The sequence below is a fragment of the Rousettus aegyptiacus genome, unplaced genomic scaffold (genome assembly GCF_014176215.1).
Source record: "Rousettus aegyptiacus isolate mRouAeg1 unplaced genomic scaffold, mRouAeg1.p scaffold_m13_p_3, whole genome shotgun sequence".
NCBI lineage: Eukaryota > Metazoa > Chordata > Mammalia > Chiroptera > Pteropodidae > Rousettus > Rousettus aegyptiacus.
In genome coordinates, this window is record NW_023416306.1 from 44,891,131 (window position 1) to 44,913,683 (window position 22,553).

The 22,553-nt window shown below is 33.7% G+C and overlaps 1 protein-coding gene across 4 annotated transcripts in view; it reads left to right on the forward strand.

Moving 5' to 3' along the window:
* PTAR1 (protein prenyltransferase alpha subunit repeat containing 1) overlaps positions 1-22,096 on the forward strand; it is a 45,575-nt gene extending 23,479 nt beyond the window's left edge. For all 4 annotated transcript variants that reach the window (XM_036238621.1, XM_016135530.2, XM_036238622.1 and 1 more), the window contains 4 exons: positions 2,224-2,328; positions 4,152-4,365; positions 10,965-11,269; positions 13,361-22,096. In XM_036238621.1, coding sequence (XP_036094514.1) covers positions 2,224-2,328; positions 4,152-4,365; positions 10,965-11,269; positions 13,361-13,703 — 967 coding nt within the window. In that variant the 3' untranslated portion in view covers positions 13,704-22,096. The remainder of the gene's footprint in view (positions 1-2,223; positions 2,329-4,151; positions 4,366-10,964; positions 11,270-13,360) is intronic.
* Positions 22,097-22,553: the final 457 nt, after the last annotated feature.

Here is a 22,553-nt window from a genome sequence, read left to right on the forward strand (position 1 = left end):
ATCTAGCTTTTATTATTTTCACATCAGTCTAGTGTATAGATAATCTTTGGAAACAAATGACATCATTCTATTTATAGCATTCTCTTTTTAGTGGTGGTATTTCCATTTACAAAATATAGTAATTCTCCATTGCTGAAAATGTCAAATCCTAGAAAACATAGCATTCTTACCTGTGATGTTAACATCATTCTCAAACTTGTTAGCTAAAATTCATTTGATGAATCTGATTTATGTGTACATTTCTGTTACATTAGGATTAGAGACAAGTTCTGTTTAGAAATAACTCCAAGAACAGTTTTTATGTTTTATTTTCACATTGAAAACCAGTTGAATTTGCTTCAGCCTCAAAGAGCATGTTTATGTAAAATTAACACTGGCAGCAAGCCAGTTTTTAAACTTTAGCATACATCACCTAGAGGACTTGCTTATACACTTTGTTTTGGCCCACTGGAGTTTTTGATTCACTTGCCTCCTTTTATAGTATAGGTATCCCAACTTATTGTATGAACAAAACATTAATGATTTCAGAAGAAAAAAGATTCAGGACTGCAAAAGTAATTGGCTATTGGATTAAATATTCTTTTAATGACACATAACTTTCTTGTACATTGAAAATATAATAATAAATCCATCTGTTAAAGCAGCTTGTAAACCTTCTTGGTATCCCTTCAAATTATTTTATAGAGTGAAATTGCTGACCTTAAAATGATGTAAAGTGCCAATATTATCACTTGTTTAGTATTTTCATTAAAAAGTTATTCTTATCAAATAAAAATTTAGAAGTAGTACATTACTGTTGGAAAGAAAATGTATTTTAGGAATTAAATCTACCTAAGGTAGAAGTATATGAGCTGGGTTCTGGTTTTCTTGGGGTTAAACTTCTCTAAAATACATGAGTAATCAGCCCTATCATGGGAAAGACATTTTAAGATTAATCAATACTAGCAAATTACCTAATTTTATTTTAAAATTATAGACACATTGAAAAGTAATATCAAAACTTATTTTCAAAAAGTTATCTGATAAATTATATCTACACCTAAATTGTATTTGAGAAATCGGTGGAGCATTTTTGCAAGGCATAATAATTGCATTGAAATTTCAAAGTTTTAAAACAACAAAAACTCACATTACTGTTACTTCTGTTTATAGTCCAAAAATGAGTAGTCTAGTTTATCAAGAGCCATGCAGTATTTCACCTGGCAGTATGTCTTTTGGAAACTTATCCTAAGTAATAGTACAAACCAAAGAAGTCATAAGCATAAAGCTCTTTGTTTGAGAATTATTTCAGATTATCAGAAAATTGGAAGCAATCTAAATATCTAATCACAAGGGAGAAGGTCAGACTACCTACTGAATGAAAACTATTTGACCACTTAAAATGTTCATTTGAGAGATTATATAGGACCAGGAGGTAATTATTAAGATAGAAGAGCAGAATATAAAATTATTTTAAAATATAGATGCATATTAGGAAAGTTAGAAGGAAAATTTCAAAAATAAAAATAGTTTCGCTAGGATAATGATTGACTTAATTACTTTTTTCTTTACACCTCAGTCATACAGTATAATATGTGTATTTTTTTGGTAATGAACTACACTATATCAAGCCCTACTTACAAAGCTAGAGCAATTCTTGACTTGTAATGGATCTACCCTACAGATACTGATGTCAGGCCATGTAAGTTTTGGAAATTAGGCAAGCCAGAAAACCCCTTTGCCATCTCCCAAATAGGTAACTAAATTCATTTTCCTATTCACGTTTCATTAAATAATTTAATTCATACTCTTCACAAGGCTTGTTGACATCAGTGACTTTGTCATGATGAAAGCTATTTTTTTTTTTTGAGTTGCCTAGCACAGTGTTCTAAAGCACATCATAACTAATTTCTCAGTTGTTTGGGATGGAGTACTTTTTGAGTTCATGTGTGACTGGAAATTTTATCTCAAGCTAGATTCCTACAGGAATACATTAAAGCAGTTGATTTTTTATTGTATCTGTAGGTTTCGTGATTTAGAACTATTGATTTAGAACTTCTGTTTCTGCTTATTATTTCAGGATTTTACGAATACATTCTTGACTTACTGTGTTTGACGTTTATGAGAGTTTTGCGGGGTTTTTTTTTCTTGGAAATTTGCTTCTCAATTAGATTATATTAATAGTCATGCAGTACATTTGGTTAGAAAGATAAAGTAATGGTTCTTTTTATTTTTCTTTTACAGAAAAGAGCTAATCCTCTCTGGTACTTTAAATCCAATTAAGGATTTATATCTGGGAAAACTGGCCTTAACTAAGTTTCCAAAGAGTCCAGAAACATGGATTCACAGGTATGGTTAATTTACACCATACCATTCTTTATTAGGATTCAGAATGATTGGAGAGAAAACACAATACGAAGCAAGGTCACATATTGATTCAAAGTATGAATTCTAAAGACAAGTTCCCTACATTTAATTTAAATATCATCACTCGCTAGGTACCTATGTGACCTTGGGAAATCATTAACCACTTCAAGCTCGAGTTTTCTCAGTTGTTAACTGGGACTAATAATAATATCTATCTTATAGTTAATAGTTGAGTTTATATGAGATAATGCATGGAAACACTCCTACAGTGCCTGACACGTATTAAATACTCAATTTTTAGCCATTTTAATTATCTGAAGCAGTCATGGAGATTGCATTAAATATTTAACTATAATGAGTAACCGAAGTTTTATAACTCATTCAGGTATGGTAAAGTTGGAGGTGGTAATGGTTATGGTTATTAAAATTAACCAAATAAGGAACATAAGGACAGCTGAAGTAAGTGGTATATAAGCTGAGCTAAAGTTGCTAAGACCATAAATGCAAAGAATATTTTTAGGTTTAAAGCCTGAATCAGATAGCCAAAATTCATATTAAGAACCCTTCTCAAAATCCTGGCTGTTTGGAGGCATCTTCTTCTTGGACTCCATGTAATTACTGTATTTTGACTAAAATGAGATGGTGTGAGCATGCTCTTCAGGGTCAGAGGAGAAATTCTCTGAAGAAGTCTGTTTTCAGTCTATTAAAGCCACTTAAAACTTTACTTACATACTGAGCATTTTTAGGATCTTTCATGATATCTTAGTTGTAATTGTGCCTGCGGCTAGCCTCGCATATCAACTGTCTCCAAACCATATAATCAGTTGTATTTTCTCCCTTATAGAAATTGTGATGGCAGACTTCAGAGAAATGTATAGTTTTGTATATAGAGGTCTGGAAAAGGGTGGTGGCAGAGGAAGGGGATTATTAAATATGCATCTGTCAGTTTATTGGCTTTTGTAATGCTTTATAAAGCAAGCTTTTGTTGTTAAGTAAAAGACTATTATATGAAAATGGTTTTCCTACTCAATTTCTTGTACCTTTGGGTTGGAAATTTTAATCTCAAAGAATGCTTTCTTATGAGAAATATTTATTAAAACTAAAGATATTAAGTGGATAGAGACTTTTTTTAGCACATTTTTTTAAATGTATGCTAATGAAATTCTTAAATAGGCAAGGGAAAAATTTGTGGAGAAAGACGTTTTAAAGCCTACTTGATAGTATCACTAATTCTGTTTGTTTCTGTCCAGATTGTATACTATATTATAACATTTTTCTTAATGAAAGTTGTCATAATACAGCTTGTTTGCAGACAAGCAAATACACATAGGGTAAGGCATGCACATATACTAAAGACATGAGCCATGACTCCTTTTCTCTCATTTACCAGCCATTAATTACATCGTCTCTCCATCAGCCACCACTACCAATGTGCATACCCACACACACCAACTGGCTTTACATTTCCTGGCCAAATGGAATTTTGGAGTTGTCATTTTGAAACTGATAACGTTCTCTTTTTGACAAATTTTAAACATTTTAGAAAGATTTTTCTTTCCTCTTTGTCCTCTCTCCCCCCGACCTTCACCCCAAATCCATACTGCTAAAGTTAAGTGTGTCTTTAAAAACAAAAACAATAAAACAACAATCCCCCCATTCCCCCGCCCCCCCCAAAAAAAACTGGGCTCATAGATATTATTTTGCATTATCTGGGGGTGGAAATTAAGAACAAAGAAAACTCTGATTGTTTTCCTCTCTGTTTTATGTTCTTGCCTCATTATCTTTCTTATATGCCATGTTAACAGACGATGGGTGCTACAACAGCTAATTCAGGAAACCTCCTTGCCTTCCTTTGTGACCAAAGGAAACTTAGGAACAATTCCTGCAGAAAGGAAACAGCGAGTAATACAAGAGGAGATGGAGGTCTGTGGTGAAGCAGCAGGGAGATACCCAAGCAACTATAATGCCTGGTCCCATCGCATCTGGGTTTTACAACACCTGGCCAAGCTAGATGTCAAGGTAGGACTGTTAATAGGACTGTTAATTCTGTCTCCCTAGCACATTCTATGTCTGCTCTTTAAGTCTTCGAGTAGTAGTTCCTTCTCAGAGGTGCGGTAAGGGGGGATAAGTAGAGGAACTTAATGGCAGTCCAGCAGCCTAGAGAAGATTGTGACAGCTGATACCTCCAGGGAATCTCTGGCAATTAAAAAAAAGTTTTCATTTCTCACCAGCATATTTTGGCACTCTTAAGACTAGTACTTTGGTAGAACAAAGGCAGGTTTAAGGAATGAGGAAGACTGAGCATAACTCATTTTTCCCTGAAGTAGGAAAGGATTATAAAACCTTATAGAATTAAAATTGTTTTTTCTTGGTAGTCTCTGGTTATACGACTTATGCTGAATTAGGTGGCTGCTTTTCATAATCTCTCTTAGGAGGGAACAGAAGATTTCACCTAAATTTTCCCAAACTTGGCAGAGTCTATAAATAACCTAAGAATTCCTAAGCCCCACACCAGGCCTACTATTTGGAATGAGGATGAGATTTAGAGATCAGTGTATTTCACATACTTGGGTTATTTGGATGGAGAGCCAGTTGGAAACTGTCACAGCCTCATCCTTTCAGTTTGGAGATGAGAAGGTGGAAGGTTCTAGAGAATTGTAATGGCTTAGACGTAGCTGTGGTTGCATCACTTGTTATTCACCAGAATAAGAACCAAGTATCTTTTTGCTGGTTCTTATGTACTGTAGTGTTTCTGTTTTTTTTTCTTCCCTTTTTATGATATCAATGCCATCAGAATCTAGGGTACTTTTTTAAAAGCTTCCCAGGCTTGAGACAATTTACAGGGGTCAAAATGCCTCAGGTGGTGCTTCCACATTAACGGGGAACTGTGCTCTAATTTTTATTCACCACCCACTTCTTTGGTGCATCTCTTTTTACAGGTTCCCTCTCCTTTCTGTTTCTTAGCCAGAGATTCCTCCAAGAGAAATAGGAGAGTTTTTATTTCTGGGAGATTTTAAGCCAACAACTCTAGAATAGCCCTTCCCCTCCAGTTTATATGGCTTTGTGTTTCAGGAGGGAAGGGCACCTAATGGAATGGAAAGCGCTGAGACAGAATCACATTGACTTGGGCTGAGATTCTGGCCTTACTAGCTCTACATGGAAAGTAAGGCTTTAATGTTTTCATCTGTAAAATGGAGCTCTACTTTATGCCTCAGTGGATTATCATGAGAATTACTTAAGTTAATGTGTATAAAGTAGTGGACATCTAATAATAGAGGCTCACTAAATTTTGGTTCCTTTCTCTTCCCCACAGATAGAAAGTTTAGATGAAACTGGCTACCAGTTTGCTAGGTCAGCTCAGTACAATTTCTTCATGTAAAAGTACTAAAACCCTGAGTCCAAAAAATGCTGAGACATCTTTGGAACTCCCTTGCCTTGGTTTGAACCTTTTAAGGTGGCATTCCCATAAAATCAGGGACATAGGGCCAAGGTGAAATTTTTGGTTACCTGAGACCATTTTATGTTGAAGATGAGAACTAATTAGTGGTATGTTGACTCAGCTGCCTCAGTTCACTCCTAGACTCACAGTCGTAGGGTCACATGTTATCAACCTCTCTTGCCCTTGGGAGACTCTGCTTTTCCTGTCACTACTGCCATTGTAGTGTCTCACTCTCAATGAAGAGTGCTAAATTTGCAAAATCCCCTTTTTCTGTAAACCATTGAGCCTAGCTCGGAGATCATGTCCTGCTATTTTTTTGTCTGTTAGAGCAGGGCTCCCCAATCCATGGGCTAAAGATTAATACTGGTCCATGGCCTGTTAGGAACTGGACCTCACAGCAGGAGGTGAGCAGCCAAGAGTGAGTGAAGCTTCATCTGTATTTGCAGCCGCTCCCCAGTGCTTGCATCACCGCCTCAGCTCCACCTCAGATCATCAGGCATTAGATTCTCATAGGAGCACCAGTCCCTGATGCCAAAAGGGTTGGGGACTGCTGTGTTAGAAGAAGTAATCACAGAAATACCAGTAGTCTAGAGCAGCTTAAAAATGTATGTATAATGAGCCAGCATATTTTTTACTTAGAATATTGAACATGACTTTTTAAAGTGCTGGTATCCAGCATTAATGAAGGTATGAAAACGAACATTGAATAAATTGCCGTAATCTTACCAAAGGTCAACATGGCAGCATTTACCAGATTTTACCAAAAAAAAAAACAAAAAAACAAAAATGTGTGTGTAATCTCTAATCTAGCAGTTCTGCTTCTAGGAATTCATTCTAAAGAAATAATAAAGATACAGTATGGTATAGTGATCACTCAGTGGTCATACAGACCTCATTTGAATCCTGATTCTACCACCAATTTGCTGTGTGGCCTTGAGGAAGTTTCTTAGCCTCTCTGATCTTCTGTTTCCTCATCTGTAAAATGGAGGTGATGATAATTCCTGCCACATCAAGCAATGTAAATTAAATGGGAGAATCCACATAAAGTGGCTATCACAGATGCTTATACTAATACTCAACAGGTACTGGCTATTAATTAAATACAGAAGTTTGATATATAAAAATACTATTTATAATAGTAAAAAACCAGTAACAGTCTAACCCTCCAATAATGAGGGATTAGTTACATTATAGTCCATGACATATTGGAATGTTTTGTTGCTAGTAAAAATTGTATTTTGGAAGATTATTTAAAGAAAAATGTTTATTATAGGTTACAGATATAAAATTAAATATGAGATGGGTCTAATATAATATTTAAATATGATATTAGCATTGAAGATGATTTTAAAGTGTTTAAAACAGTGCCCGACATATTATAAGTGCTCAACAGATATTTACATACACACAGTGCTGTTATGGATATATTTTCTTGTATTTTCTCTAATAAGCATGGTTAGTTTTCTATTCAGAAAAAAAAAAGTTAGAAAATAAAGAATATGTATCAGTGCTATGGGATAGAATTATGAGAGGTTTTAATTTTCTGTTTCATGTTTCCTGTGATGTTCATGTTGCCGTGAACACACAAACATAGGAAACATGATGTTAAGTAAATTTTTAAATAGTCTCATTTTGAGGGTGATGTTGGGTGGGAGGAAAGACAGTTGAGCAGAGTTTATTACTACTAGCCAATTACAAGTTGATATGGAGTGTCACCTGAGAAAGCATAGAGGGCATTTCTCCCTAAAAGATATACAGAGGCCAATAAAGACATGAAAAAGGTGTTCAACATCATTAGCCATTAGAGAAATGAAAATCAAAACCACAGTGCGATACCATTTCACACCAACTAGGATGGCTAAAATTAAAAAGACAGACAGTAACAAGTATTGGCAAGGATGTAGAGAAATTGAAACTTTCATACATTGCTGGTAGGATTGTGAAATCATGCACCCACTGTGAAAAAGAGTTTGTCATTTCCTTAAAAAATTAACATAGAATCTATATATCACCGAAGTTGTGCTCTAGGTATATATCAAGAAGAATTGAAAACGTGTTCATAAAAAAACTTGTACAAGAAATATTCGCAGCAACATTATTCATAATAGCCAAAAAAAAAAAAAAAGAAAAGAAAAGTAACCCAAATGTCTGATTTCTGATGAATGGATATACAAAACGTGGTATAGCCATAAAATGGGATATTGTTCAGCCATAAAAAAGGAATGAAGTCCTAATGATACATGCTATAACATGGATGAACCTTGAAACATTATACTGATTGAAAGTAACCAGATTCGAAAGGTCATATGTTGTGTGATTCTATTTATATGTGACATCTTTAGGATAGACAGAGTAGACTAGTGAGTGCCAGAGGCTGGGGGGAATGAAGAATTAGGGGACTCGATAGGAATAGGGATTGTTTTGGAGGCAATGAAGATGTTCTGAAATTAGATAGCAATGATAGCCGCATAACTTTATGAATATACTAAAAACCACCAGTTTATTTTTCAAGTTTAAATTGATTCCAGAGTTTATTAGAAAGAATAAAACTTTAAGAACAAACTGCTGAAAAAAAGGAAAATAAAGAATATGACTATATCACTATATGTTTAACTGTTTATAGAATAATTAAAACTGTGGTTCTGACTCAAAAATAGACACAATAATAGAAGAGACTATAAAGCCCAGAAACAGATCCCAATACATAATACGTAGAAATTTCATTGATGATAAATATGGCATTTTACATAATTGGAGAAAGGATTCTTTGTTCATTTGTAATGCTAATAAGATCAACTTTTTAGAAAATAATTATTAAGTTTTAATCTCATATACCAAAAAACTAAATAAAATAAAAACATCTGATGGGGGGAAAGAAATTTAAAGTCAATTATAGTAATATGTTAAGAAAACTATTTACAATATAGAGACTTAATATCTTTAATATATAAAAATTTCTTACAAACACATAAGAAAGATAATGAATATTACAAATAGTAAATTAAGCAAAAAGAAGAGAATTAGGCAAAGCAGGCAATTCATAAAAGAAGAAACAAAGGGAAAATAAGTGACTAGACACTTGTTAGAATAGCTATAATTAACAGGACAAGTAGTAACAAATGCTGAAGAGGATGCGAAGAAAAAGGAACCCTCACTACTGGTAGGACTGCAAATTGGTACAGCACTATGGAAAACAGTATGGAGGGTCCTCAAAAAACTAAGAATTGATCTGCTATATGATCCAGCAATCCCTCTACTGGGTATTTAACCCAAAGACTTGAAAACTCATATCCAAAAAGATATTTGCACACCAATGTTTACAGCAGCATTATTCACAGTGGCCAGGACATGGAAGCAACTGAAGTATCCTATGATGGATGATTGGCTAAAGAAGCTGGGGTACATATATACAATGGAATATTACTCAGCCATAAGAAGAGATGAAATACTGCCAGTTGCCACAACATGGATGGACCTTGAGATAATCATGCTAAGCGAAATAAACCAGACAGAAAAAGTTGAAAATCACATGATATCACTTATATGTGGGATACAAACCTAAAAGCAACAAATGAACAAGGCAAACAAACAGACACTCATAGACGTGGACAGTAGACTAGTGGTTACCAGAGGAGAGGGGGAAGGGTGAGGAGATCGGGTAAGGGGGGTCAAATATGTGGTGACAGAAAGAAATCTAACTATGGGAGATGAACACACAGTGTAAATATATATATGCCTTACTGTTAAAATGTACAGCTGAAACTTACTGGATTTTGTTAGCCAATGTCACCATAATGAATGAATGAATGAATGAATGAATAAAATAAGTGATAGTCTTAGTGATAAGTGAGTACAAATTAAAATGAAATGTGATATTCCATTTATTAAATTAGAGAAGATTAAAGTATTGGTGAAAAATGTGGGAAACACATTAAGATATACTTCCAATAGCATTATAAATTTTATACAGCATTTTGACAGTATATATCAAGAGCTTTACAATATATTTTTTTATTGTTCCAGTAAGTATATTTGTAGAAATTTCTCTTAAATAAGATATGCACATAGATTTATATATGCGTTTTCATAAAAGTGCTCCTTGTGAGGGAATGGTTAAATTGTGACAATCTTTAGAATGATATGTTGTGTAAAAGTTAGGAAGTATGTTATGGAATAATATTTAATGACATGGGAATATACAATTTAAGTAGAATAAAATCAGCATAAAAGAATATCTCATTTGTTTTAAAAATAAAATGTATACATGCATGCACAGGAAAAAAAGCTAAAAGATTGAGTAAATGCCAGAATGTTAAAAGTGGTGGTTGCTGGCTAATAGGATATTGAGTAATTTTTTTATGACTGATGGCATATATATGTAAGAATGAACACTTTCATTACTCTTTCATTTTAAATATATTATCTTTCTGTTTCATAGCCCTGCTTCTGTAGTTTTCTTGTTGTTGATTTATTCAGTTATTCATTTTTTTTTTTAGCTGGAATGTTGGAAAAGAATAATGATGATTAAGGTATATCATATAAAGGTCATTCATTCTGTCAGTATCTTGTATGTAAACTGTATCTTTTTGCAGTGTCTTTAAGATAACTTAACAGTTATCATTGTCTTTTAAAAAAATAAGTACTTGTATTTATGTACCTTTTTATTCTAGTAAGAAAATGCCCTGAAATTCCTATTAAAGTTTCTTCTCCAGTTTAGTATGCATCTTATATTTTAGGGAAAAGAGTATAATGAATTTTGCTTAGTCTGAGAAAAAAAATTTAAAGGAATTAAATTGATTTTGTTGAAAACCTTGCATATATCTAGATTTTTTTGCTTCAAAATTGCAGTAAATTCTAATTTTTATATGTAGAAATATGCAGTAAGAAATAATTTAAATGTTTTTCATGTTACATAAATTCCTTTTAAACACATTTTGTTTTTTTCCAAGAAGCTGTGCCAAAATTTAAAATTATATTTTAGTATTCACTGAGCTTTCACTAAGTGACAGCATGGTGTTGGACATTGTATATAAAATATTGGTAGGGATGGTATTATCAAAAAAAACAAAAGCAAAAACAAAAAAACACAAGCAATGAATCAAAGAAATTCAGAGTGTTAATGGAGAAAGAAAAACTTTTGGCAGTTTCTCATCTCACCTCTCTTTTTGATTCCTACAAGATTCTTCTTGATGAACTATCTTCTACTAAACACTGGGCATCCATGCATGTTTCAGACCACAGTGGATTTCACTACCGCCAGTTTCTGTTAAAGTCTTTGATTAGCCAAACTGTGAAAGACATTTCTGTCTTAGAGCAAAACCCTTTAAGAAGTGAGCCAGCCCTAGTTCTTCCAAAAGATGAAGAAGCAGCACCTTCAACAGAGGAACCAAGAATAAATATTCCTCATCTTCTAGAAGAAGAAGTTGAATTCAGCACTGATCTTATTGATTCCTATCCAGGACATGAAACCCTTTGGTGTCACAGGTAAGAGAAGGGAAAATTCATTTCCTGTGTGAAAGCATGCATGTCTTTACAAGAGCTACAGGAAGTTTTACATCTGACTCCTGCCTGCTTGGGTAAATATGGTAATCTGCTTAAGGAGCTTTGCCTGAATGATTTGGAGGATTTTTAGTTACCATATCCTCACGATCATCATCAATAAAAGGTTCCCCATATAGATCTTCACCTGCAGCTTAGGATGGTGGTATTCAACCTTGACTGCACAACAGAATAACATGTGTTTCTTCCAAACTAAAAACAATAGAGACCCTCATATTTAGCAGATCTGGGATGGAGCACTGCCATCTGTTTTAAAAACAACAGAAAACCCTAACAGATAAATTAGATGCACAGTCAGAGTTGAGACCATTCATTAGACTCTGAGAATATTTAGCACTTTGTCATTCTTCAGATCATTATGATCTGCAAGTATATGTAAATATAATTAACATCTAGATACTGCTTTTCTTTTTTTTTTTTTTTTTTTAAGAAAAGTATATTTTGAGAGTGGAACAGGATTATTAGGAGCGAAATAGGGTTAGCAAGCTCATAACTTGAGTTCTCAGCACATGTAACAGTAAAGTAGCTTTCACGTTGGAATGAAGTCCGGGTATGGAAACTCCTTGATCGGTTTATTTTGGATCATCATCTAGTTGGAGGCAGCTTTGTCTTTATAAATCTAGATTCTACTTCAGGTCATAAGATTCTTTTTATAGACGAAAGACTTCCCTGTGTTAGGCAGGATGTAGGTATTTTAAATATTTGTATGTTTTTAAAGTTAATTGAAATTTGCCCCCTTTTTCCAGTCTAAATGTATTTAGAAGGTGGAAGACATGCTCTCTTTGGCACCTTCTTGAATACATTTTTTTTTTTTTTTTAAACAAGATACTCCACATTTTCAAGGGAGAAGATAGATCTTGACTTGTATGTTTTGGTTTTACAGATTTTTGTTGCTGTTTTATATTTAGGTACTTTCATGGCAAAGCTCAGAGAATTTTTTAAATGATGATTCTTTTTGAGAGATTAACAAAGCAGTAACTTTCTCTCTTCATTCAAAGATTAATTGGATTTTGGGGTTGGGAGTGCACAGAAGAGATAATTGGGATGGCCTATATATTAAACAGCCCAGTTTTCTACTGATTATTCATTGCCCTTAGGCAGTTTATCTGCCCTTTAAATTATATCGTCTATAAAATGGATATATTATATGCTCCCTGTCTACTCCAGAACATGCTGGAAAATGGCTAGAATTATCTTTTAAGAGTTTAGAATTACTAACATGAATGAGGAGATATAGGAACCTATGTAGTTTACATTATTGTGTACTGTAGGTATGCACCCCACTGAGTTAAGTTTTTGGAGGTTAAACGCATGGATCTTCATTTTTAACAAATAATTCCACATAATTCTAAGGGTAGTAGAACTCTTAGAGGAAGAATAGGAACTTTATCTTGTAATGTACTTTGCTCAGAGCCCAGCACATCCCTACTGCATATGGATGTTTTAATGAGACTGGAGTGATGGATTTAGGGGCAGGTTCAGATTGTTTTTAGATAATAAGACCAACTGTATGTAGCACGTTGTTCTTATTAAAGAAAATATTGAATAGAGGCCATGGAATAAGCCTCTAGAGAAGCTATTTAATGCCCCTGTTTCTGAATCACTTGTATTTTGAGGTATCAGTGAGGTTCATTTTTATTTTTGTTTTATTATTCTTATTTGTAGCAAAGATTGGTCGCAGACCTATTTCTGATTTCATATTATAGTCTATAGAGAGTAACAACTCCAAGTAGTTGTCATCATCTCAGTCAATACTATTTACACACCCTCAGGGTAATATTCTTTCTCACAAATAATCCTGTAATCTGGGCCTGTAACACTGGCTAGATATGCAGAGATTTTGCCATAACTGTTCTTCCTCTTTTCCTCAGATAACTCCAGGTTACAAATGGGCAGTGAACTGAGTACTATATGTTTTGAGATTATCAGCTTTTTTTTTTGTTTTTCCTGAAAAGCTTCTCTTTGCTATGTGATCTTTCTTTTCTCTATTCTTTCCCTCCCCTTCCTGTTGTACAGGCGGCATGTTTTCTACCTTCAGCATCACTTAAATGGTAGGTTTCCTCACAGCGTGACCCAGCTGTCACCTGGAGACAGCCCTGGGGTGACTTTAAGTGACTTGCACCGCATCCCAGCAGACCCTCGCACATCCCAGGCAATGGAGGTGGATGGACTGTGTTACTCTAACAAGCAAGGGTATTCCCAGGAAACGAAACGCCTGAAGCGGACCCCAGCTCCAGATTACCTAGGCCTGGAAGTAGAACACAGGTTCATCGATCAAGTATTGTCCACATGCCGGAATGTAGAGCAGGCCAGGTTTGCCAATGCATATAGGAAATGGCTGGATACATTAAGTCAATGAAAGAGGTGGACTATTCCTGCAGGTTTCCCCTTGTTAGTGCAATATCACTTTCCTTTCACATTTACATAGTTGCATGAACTGTTTGCTATCATTAGCTAACTATGTGTTCTTCATCTTATGCTTAAAAGTTCATAGTAAATCTTTAATTTTATTTATTTTGTTAAGAACTGGCATTCCTTTGGGGATAAATTGTGTAGTTCCTGCTAAGCAATGAGTCTTAAGTTTTTCTTTATAACTTCTCATTATATTTCTATACTTCTGTATTTCTAAAAGACGTCTATATTTGTAGGCTGCTTCTCATTGAGTTCTCCTTGTTGGTTCACATGTAGCTCCACCCACCTCAGTACAATTGCTGCATAGACTAATTTTTTTTAATTAAAAACTTATATTTTGGTTGAGCTTAAAAATAATACAGATGCAACCTTAATCTAATTGTTTTGAGAATCAAATGGGCAGATGGGTGGATATGTGAAAATACAAACCACTTCTTTCTCTAGCATGTTCTACTCAAGTTACAGACCAAGATAACCAAAGTCAGAAGTATTGGAACTTATATAAAATACATGCTTCCAATGTAATCCATTTTTAAAATGGCTATTTAAAAACTAATAATTTTAATAGTTTATGTACTTATAGTACTTGAAAATTATTTTTATTACTAGTTTTGATAGATTGTTTTTACCTCAAATTTAGTACATGCCAAAAACACTCAAGTTAGCTCTTATAAAAATCATTTTTTAAAGAAAACCTGGAACGCCATTTTTAGTTATTGCTACTTATTTTCCTTCCAAATTCACCATGCAAAATGGGAGAGATATGCATAGAAATGTATCTGTAAAAAATGTTCCTTTTTAAAAATTTAAGTTATTGAGGATATACTGGATAAACTACAAAATTTTAGTGAAGTTTACTGGCAGATGCCAGGGAGAAAAAAAATAGTTTTGAGGGTGTTAGTTCTTCAATCTTTATTTTAGCAAATAAAACAGTTAAAAAAACTTTGATACTAAACTTATCAGGGATGAGGTACCAAAGTTCCACCTTATAGTTGTATCTTATCTTTGCAATAACAAGGGCCGGGTTTTTCAGGTTGGCAAAGCAGAGGTGGAGAAAGGGCCAAGTATTGTCTACTTTCTACTTTATTATATTTCTCCTTTCGTAAATGGTCTGCCTTTATTATTTCCACATACCTTTCTCTATTTTCCCAATCCATTCCATATTTTTTATTACTCACTTTTGTATATTTTTCCTTATGTCTTACTTCGGGGATGTGTATGAAGATATTCTCCCTATCTCTAATGAATTCCATACTTCATTAAACACACACACACACACACACACACACACGAAATATATGAACTGCTCCTCTAAAAGTTCCCCTAATGATGGAAACTGTCTTTTGTCCTGTGTGTTTGCAGAATATGAGTAATAGTGGCAGAAACAAGCGTGACTACCATGCTTTGCCTGTTTTTTTTTACTTGCTAGATCACCTGGAGGATGAAGAGACAGGGAAAGGCAGACCTCTCCTATCTCACTATTATGAAAACCCTCGACTTGAGTGAGGTGTATTGTCTTAAAAGAAAAGAATCAGTCCTTGTGAATCATGATTTTGTTGTGTCAAATTGTTGACTGAGATTTAAGGAAAAATTGTCCAGCCTGGCTCCTGTAGACAGCAGCTGCTCTTCCTCTTGGGACAAAAATTACCCTTTTGTAGCTTTTGTAGTATTTCAGTTAGAAAATAATTCCATTATGAACAGAATTCCATGGCCCTTGGTGTACAAGGCACATTTTGAATCAAATACCTCAAGGTCTACTTAGACCTCAATGGATAAAATGTTGGTTAATGACCATCAGCACCTGCAGGCATTGGGGCAAACTACACAGAGATGACATGGGAGATTCAACCCATTCCACTAATACATGTTGCCAAATTCTGGCCTCATTCAGTATTACCTTTTTTTCCAAGTGTCATTTTAAGTATCTCAAGCAATAGGGCTTCTTATGCTTTGATTAAGTTAGAATATCAGGGTGTGAGTATAGACATTCCCCTGTGAAACATTAGCTAAATTTTACAGTGCTCCACATCTTTTTCTACCTTCCACAGAGTATTTTGTCAACTGTCTTCATGTGTTTTAAGGCTCTTACCCACCCCTTCTAAAGCCATGCAGTCCTTTACTATGTCTTGGTCTCTTGTCTTCCTAGTAAAGTTTTAAGTCGAGAGTGAAAATATAAATATCCAAAGGATACTGTTTATGACTTGTGTGCTACTTAATTTCTAAAATTTTCATTTTTCAAGTGTTCATTCACAGAAAAACCTAGTATTGCCCTATATCATTGTGGTGTTCTTTTCCTTCTAAATGGTTGACACCTAGACTCACTAACTGTAGCATGATAATGTCTCTTTGAGCTTATTCAGTGGAAAAGATGTGTCTTTTTTCAGTGATTTGTTAGTCTTATTTTTGTACAAATATGTTTTTAAAAGATAGTTTTGATTGACACACATTTCATCAAACTTTCACTAGAAGAATAGTAAGCTATCATACCATCTTACAGATCAAGAATACTGCTGACATGCTAAAAGCAATAAGATTGTCAGTATTTTCACCACAACCTCCCACCCCGCCTTTTCTTTTAGTATACTATTTTGGTAATATTGTATTCCAAGATTCTACTTCACATTATGAGGATTCATTAAATATTTATTAAATTAATGAATGATTACAGGAGGGGAGAGATTATGAGTGATGGTAGAGTTATGACTGAGAAATTGATGGATTAGAGCAATGGATTGTGAATGAATGATGTATTCTAGCTTCGTGATACTTCAGTGGAGCTATTGCATATAGAATTTAGTTAATTTAGATTTTTTTTCATTTACCTTGTTGAAGCTTGTTAAATCCCATCTAAGAAGTGTAGCTCTATAATTATCAATTTACTATACTTTAATATATATTAAAAATCCATAGAACTAAAGAATCCCATTTATATTAAGAACACTACTTTCTGTTCATTTATGATTTCGGAGGACAGATCTTGCCAACATAGCCAGAGGCACTTTGGGGCATCTGAAGAACTTTGATTTCACAGACTTGTTGATCTATCCCTGTGAATGTGTAGTCATTTTGTGCTTCTCCTTTCCCCTCCCTAACTTGAACGGTGGACCTTTTAGATATTTCTTAATCCTGTGTCAGTCATTTTTTAAACTTAAGAATTTGATACTTATTGATGTCCCCTTTTTTCTTTTCTAAGTTTTGACATTTTTGTTACCTCTTTGGAAACTCCAGGCCCAGATTTTCATATTTATTATTCTTATGGTATGATAAGGTTCTAATACAAATTAAAGGCTTCATTATTAACAGGACTAAATGCGTCCAGGTGGTCAGTAAAAGCCACTTAAATCTTCAGATAAGGAAACAAAAATTCTTGAATTTTTATGTGGCATTCTGTAGGAAAGTATACATGATGGTAGACTTGGTGTCCTTTAGATTTATGCAGGTCATCAGTTCATACTTGTTGAGACAGCCATATGTGTATGTGTGTGTAAAGAGAACTTTTTAATATTGTTAAAAACCAATTGTCAGTCTAGTAATTTTCTTTTATATAGTACAAGGTGGTATTATCTGACACAGGAACTAAATACAATTTAGTAGGAGTGCAACTATCACTTGTACAGTAATCTAATCTCTAGTGTAGTCCCCTTGAATTACAGAAAATGCTAAAGATTTAGTTATAAAGGAAGTAACATATAATCATTTTTTGCATAAAGTTTTTGTAAGCTTACAGTTATTTTGTTACTAGAAAATTATATTTTAAAACTTTTAAATATTTAAAGTATGCTAGAAAATTTGAACAGCATTGTAACAACTGAACCTTTTGTCTTCTGAGTAAATTTCTCAAATAGAACTGTTGCAAACCCTAGCACTTTATGTGCTGCCGCTTTCCCCTGCCTGAGTACACTCTGTAATGTGCTCCTGTCTAATCGAGAAGTTCAGGGAGGCACAGGAAAGCTTAGGCAAATTCAGTGTCATGAAGGCATTGAGCAGGAAAAATCAACCCTGAAAATACTACTTATCATCACACAGTGTCTTTTTAAAAATAACTATATATACTGTGTTAATTCGAGTGCCTTTCTTACTTTTTTAGGGGGGAGCAAGATTATATTTAAGTCTAATGTTTAGGTAGAAAACATTAGACTTAAATAGTCCTATGGTGTATTTAATCCTCTATTGAGATACCGATATGAGCAGGTAGGATATTTTGGTTTGCATTTCTTTAGTTACTATGTATAAGCACCCTACCAAGAATAATTGGTTCTTTTGGGGGGAGGTGGGGACGTGACACTTAGAAGACAGCACGTGCATAAACATCAGCCAGCCTGTGTTCAAAGAGAAACAGTGGCTCTCTGCCATAAAAGCCATGTGGTTGTCCTAAATGAATTCTTTGCCTCTTTAAGGACTTTTAAGAATTCCCTCCCAAATCCAGGTCTACATATGATAGTTGAAAAGGGAATATATAGACCCTTATTCTTTCAAGTATTAGAGGAAAAGAAGTAAATACTAAGATGAAATTTAAAATGTGGCATTTTATGTATTTGGGTACGGAGAGGGAAGGGGTAGGAATTCCATAAATTAAGGTAGCAAATAATTTTTAATTATAATTTTATAAAAATGTCTAGCTATGGATTCCAAAGTGCTTTTCAGAGAACTATTGAATAATATAATCCTAAATGGCAGCAATATGTCATGTTCATAGTTGAGACAGAAAACCATTATATCACTGGCAAATCTTCGGTGGGGGGAACCTTTGGCTCCCAGTTTTGTCTTGTGTCTCACCAGGCCATGTTAACACTGTAAAACCATACTCTTTGCTCAAAAACAACAACAACAAAAAGAGTAGCTTAGTCTGCTGAGTAAACTTGTGCTTCCAAGAATATTAGCTATATATAGTTAGTGCTTTCTGGGCAATAATATGGTCCACAAAGCTAACCCTGACATTTCTTTTATTAGTCTATTATTATTCCTCAGGGTGTAGAACATTTAGTAAATTTAGGACAAAACTTTATATTCAGTGGCAAAAAAAAAAAATGCAAAAATATGCTAACTATATTACTAGTTCTTACAATCTTTGTGTAGATAGTATTTTTTATAAACCACTACCAGTGCAGTATCCCGTAGATGCTCTGTGACTGCTTCATTGTTCATCTCGCTGCTTTAATCCCTATATTTCTGTTATGAATGTTCACTTACACATGTTTTCTATGGAAATTATTTCTCTATTGTATTATTTTTATGTTTGGCAGAGGTGGGAGTGTTTCAGTTGACATTCTCATTTTTTGGAAATGCTATTGAGGTAAATGATTACTGTTGGTTTTCAAAGTGACAACTATTTTGCTTCTTAAACTTCAGTTTCCCTGAAAGAGTATTTTGTGTGCAGATCCTGTATGTGTTCAGTACATTGCATAGTGCCTTGCACCTTGTAGGAGGACTTCAAAAGGTCAGAATTGTTAAAGGGTAGAAAATGAAAACTAGCTTATCTCTGTCTTATTGCCATTGTCCACGTTCTTAGCTTTAGGAGAAATACAGTATTGTGCATAAGGTACATTATCAGGTTCAAACATACAAGGCAAAGATTGTAAGTGAAATTTAGATACTTTTAAGGCATATATGTGTGTGTACACATGTATGTGTATACATTTAAATGAGATTTGGAACTTGAATTTAGTGATTTCACACTCAAAATATTTATCTAAAGGATTTTTATTTTCATATTTCCTTAGGTTCTCCTATTTAAAGACAGTTTTCTTTATTAGACCAACCCCCTCAAGCAAAGTTGGAACCCTAATATAAGTGCCCATCTGCCTAAATTAACCAGATATTTGTGTAAACTGTCTATATTAAGTCTTCATTGACTCACAGATCATAAAACTCTGGCTTTTCTTCCATACCTTTAGGGAATCAGCCTTAATTTTAATGTATAGCAGTCACTTTCTCAGAGTACTATGCGACATACTTCAAATGTTCATTTATCTTTATAAAGTGATAAACAATAAATTTGACTTTTTTAATGTCATAGGGATGAACAATTTCACATGTTGAAATGTTGACTCATATGCATTCTATTAAAATTGCTCATATATTATTCTCCCTCACAGTGTCACCTTGCATTTGGTGCAGATTTTTTTTTCTTCTTAAAGAATGAGAGTAGACTGAGTACAGTCATAGTAGGTGCTCAATAAATATGTAGTCAATTATTGCTCTAACATCAAAATAATAGCAAGCTTTCAGAAAGGAGACTATTGTCATCTTTCATTGAGGAGTTTATTTTTAGAGTAATATATATTTGAAACTGGAAAATTATATCATTTGACATGAATTTTCAGGCTTATTTAGATTGGAGTTAGTAACATGTTAAAAAATATTACATGTTTGTGTAGAACATGGTCCAAAGATAAGAGATGTGAAAAGTTTAATATCTTTTTATGCAAAGCACATTAATAAATGTGATTAAATGATTTAGCAGGCTGCTGAACTCTAAGAGAGAATTACTGTGGTCTTCTGCAATCAATTGCCCTGTTGGTATATCCAGTATTACCTGGTGTAGCCTCTGTTTCTCCCTAAATCTTGGTTGTTTTCTCATGTCTTAAAAATAGTAATGGTAAAATACGAAGTTACATTAAATAATTTATTACTGCTTTTCTAAAAACGTCTTTAAAATGAGAAATTTTTGATAATTTGTTAATTTGTGGATTTCAGAGCATTTTTGGCAGAGTTTACCTAATGGAAACAGATTTAAATGAAAAACACACAAGCATTCCAACCTGAGCTGTGAGGAGCAGACTGTGTAGTAAAAGTGTAATCAGGTATTGGCTCTTGGAGAGGTTCCTAATGCATGACTTTGATGCTGACTTCTGACTGAAGTGACCACTGGCTTACTTTAACACTGAGAGACTTTAAGGGATAGTTCTCAGATACTGTATGCTGCTGTTAGAATTAATCATGCCTGTTAATTTTACATTGCTTGAAAATTTTTCCAAAAATTGACTATTTAAGTAAGTCATAGTCAATATTGTTTTAAGATTCTCTTACAGGTTATGGTTAAATGGACAAGTTCCATGTAGGATCTGTGGTACAAGATCAGATTGTGGGCATTAAAGATAAGTTTGGCTAATTTATTTTACAGAAGATACTAATTGCTTTCACTCTGATTGCATGGCTGTTTTTCTTAAACTATTTTTCCACAAAAAAAAAAAAAATACTCCGCATTGAAGTTCTTTTACCTCTCACCATATACTAATTGACTTTTTTTAAAAAAAATAATTAATATTTTGTGAATTCTTTTTACACTTATATACCTTGCAAGGGATAAAAATAAATTTTGCAGTAAGGTATGTGCAGAGTGTGTTTATGGTGTTTTGGGAATTAGTGCTACAGATTGTTAATTTCTAAGGCTAATATAATGATTAGAGATTACCTATATCAGCTCTGTCCAATAGAAAGAATGTGAGTTACATATGTAATTTTTAATTTTCTAGTAGCCACATTTAAAAAAAATTAACTGATAATATATTTTATTTAACCTAATGTTAAAAATATTATCATTTCGGTATGTAATCAATATAGAAAATTATTGAGATATTTTACCCTCTTTTCCCATCTAAGTCTTAAAATTTCAGTGTGTATTTTGCACTCAGTACATCTCGGTTCTGACTATAGCTACATTTCAAGTGCTTACATGCCACATGTGACTAAGGGCTACTGTTGGACAGTGCAGATTTATAGGGTACAAAATATGATTTTAAATTGGGGGACAGTGACGTAGGCATTAAATTATAGTCCTTTAAAAATTAGTATACTTAGAAAAGTATCTAATAGAATTATCCACTCACTTTCCTTCATCTTCATTTTAAACTTGCTCTAGAGATATGCTCAACCAGTTTCAATTTGCCAAGTGTTACTTAAGAAGGAAGAAATTCCATGCCATGTATAATACCATGATATGCAAATTATAATAACATTATTAACAACACATTTTTCAATGTGTTTACTAAATTCTGTTTTTTTTCAGAATAGCTTAAATTGCATGTTAGTTGTATATCTACCTATTTTGTTTTTATATTATTCTTATAATACAATAATGTATATTAACGAACAGCCCTAGGATTCTAATCTTCTATGCAGCTGTCTTCCATTACTTAACTGGTATACTAATTAAGTTGTGATAAATGGCAGAAAAGTAGAATGAACCATTCTTTTTTTCCATTAGATTTCTTTTTATTATGTGACCATGTACCAAGCCAGCTATAAGTTATTGTATTTCTGTAGAATTTGGAAAATAGTGTTTATGTCTTGTCTTTGCTAAATGTTGCAATTTCTAAGTAAACTGTTCATCTCCTACAATGAGTGTTAAGTGTGATTTTATTTTTACTTACAGTGGTGTTTTAAGCTCAACTTCAGTCTGCCAAGCTGTCCTGTTTAACTGCTGTGATGGTGGTGGTGGGGTGGAGGCTTGAGTTGTTGTCTAAACGAAACCAATGATTTCATTCTAAACAAAACCAATGATTTCATTACCTACATTTGTAGAAAGAATGAAAAATGTCTCTTGTGTCTAGGACATAAATGTCAAAACAAATTAGAGATAATTGTCACAGTTGTCTTTAGGGTGCACAATGTAAAAATAAATGACTTATAAAAGTCATTATGACTAGATAAGCTTTTTCCCATATATTGCAAGTGAAGTTATTAAGCAGAGAATGACTCCATTATTTCAGTGTTATATCCCATGTATTCTTAATCTCGAGTCTCACTTCTATATGTTATAAGCCAAGTAGATACAGCTTTCAGAGTAACTTAAGTT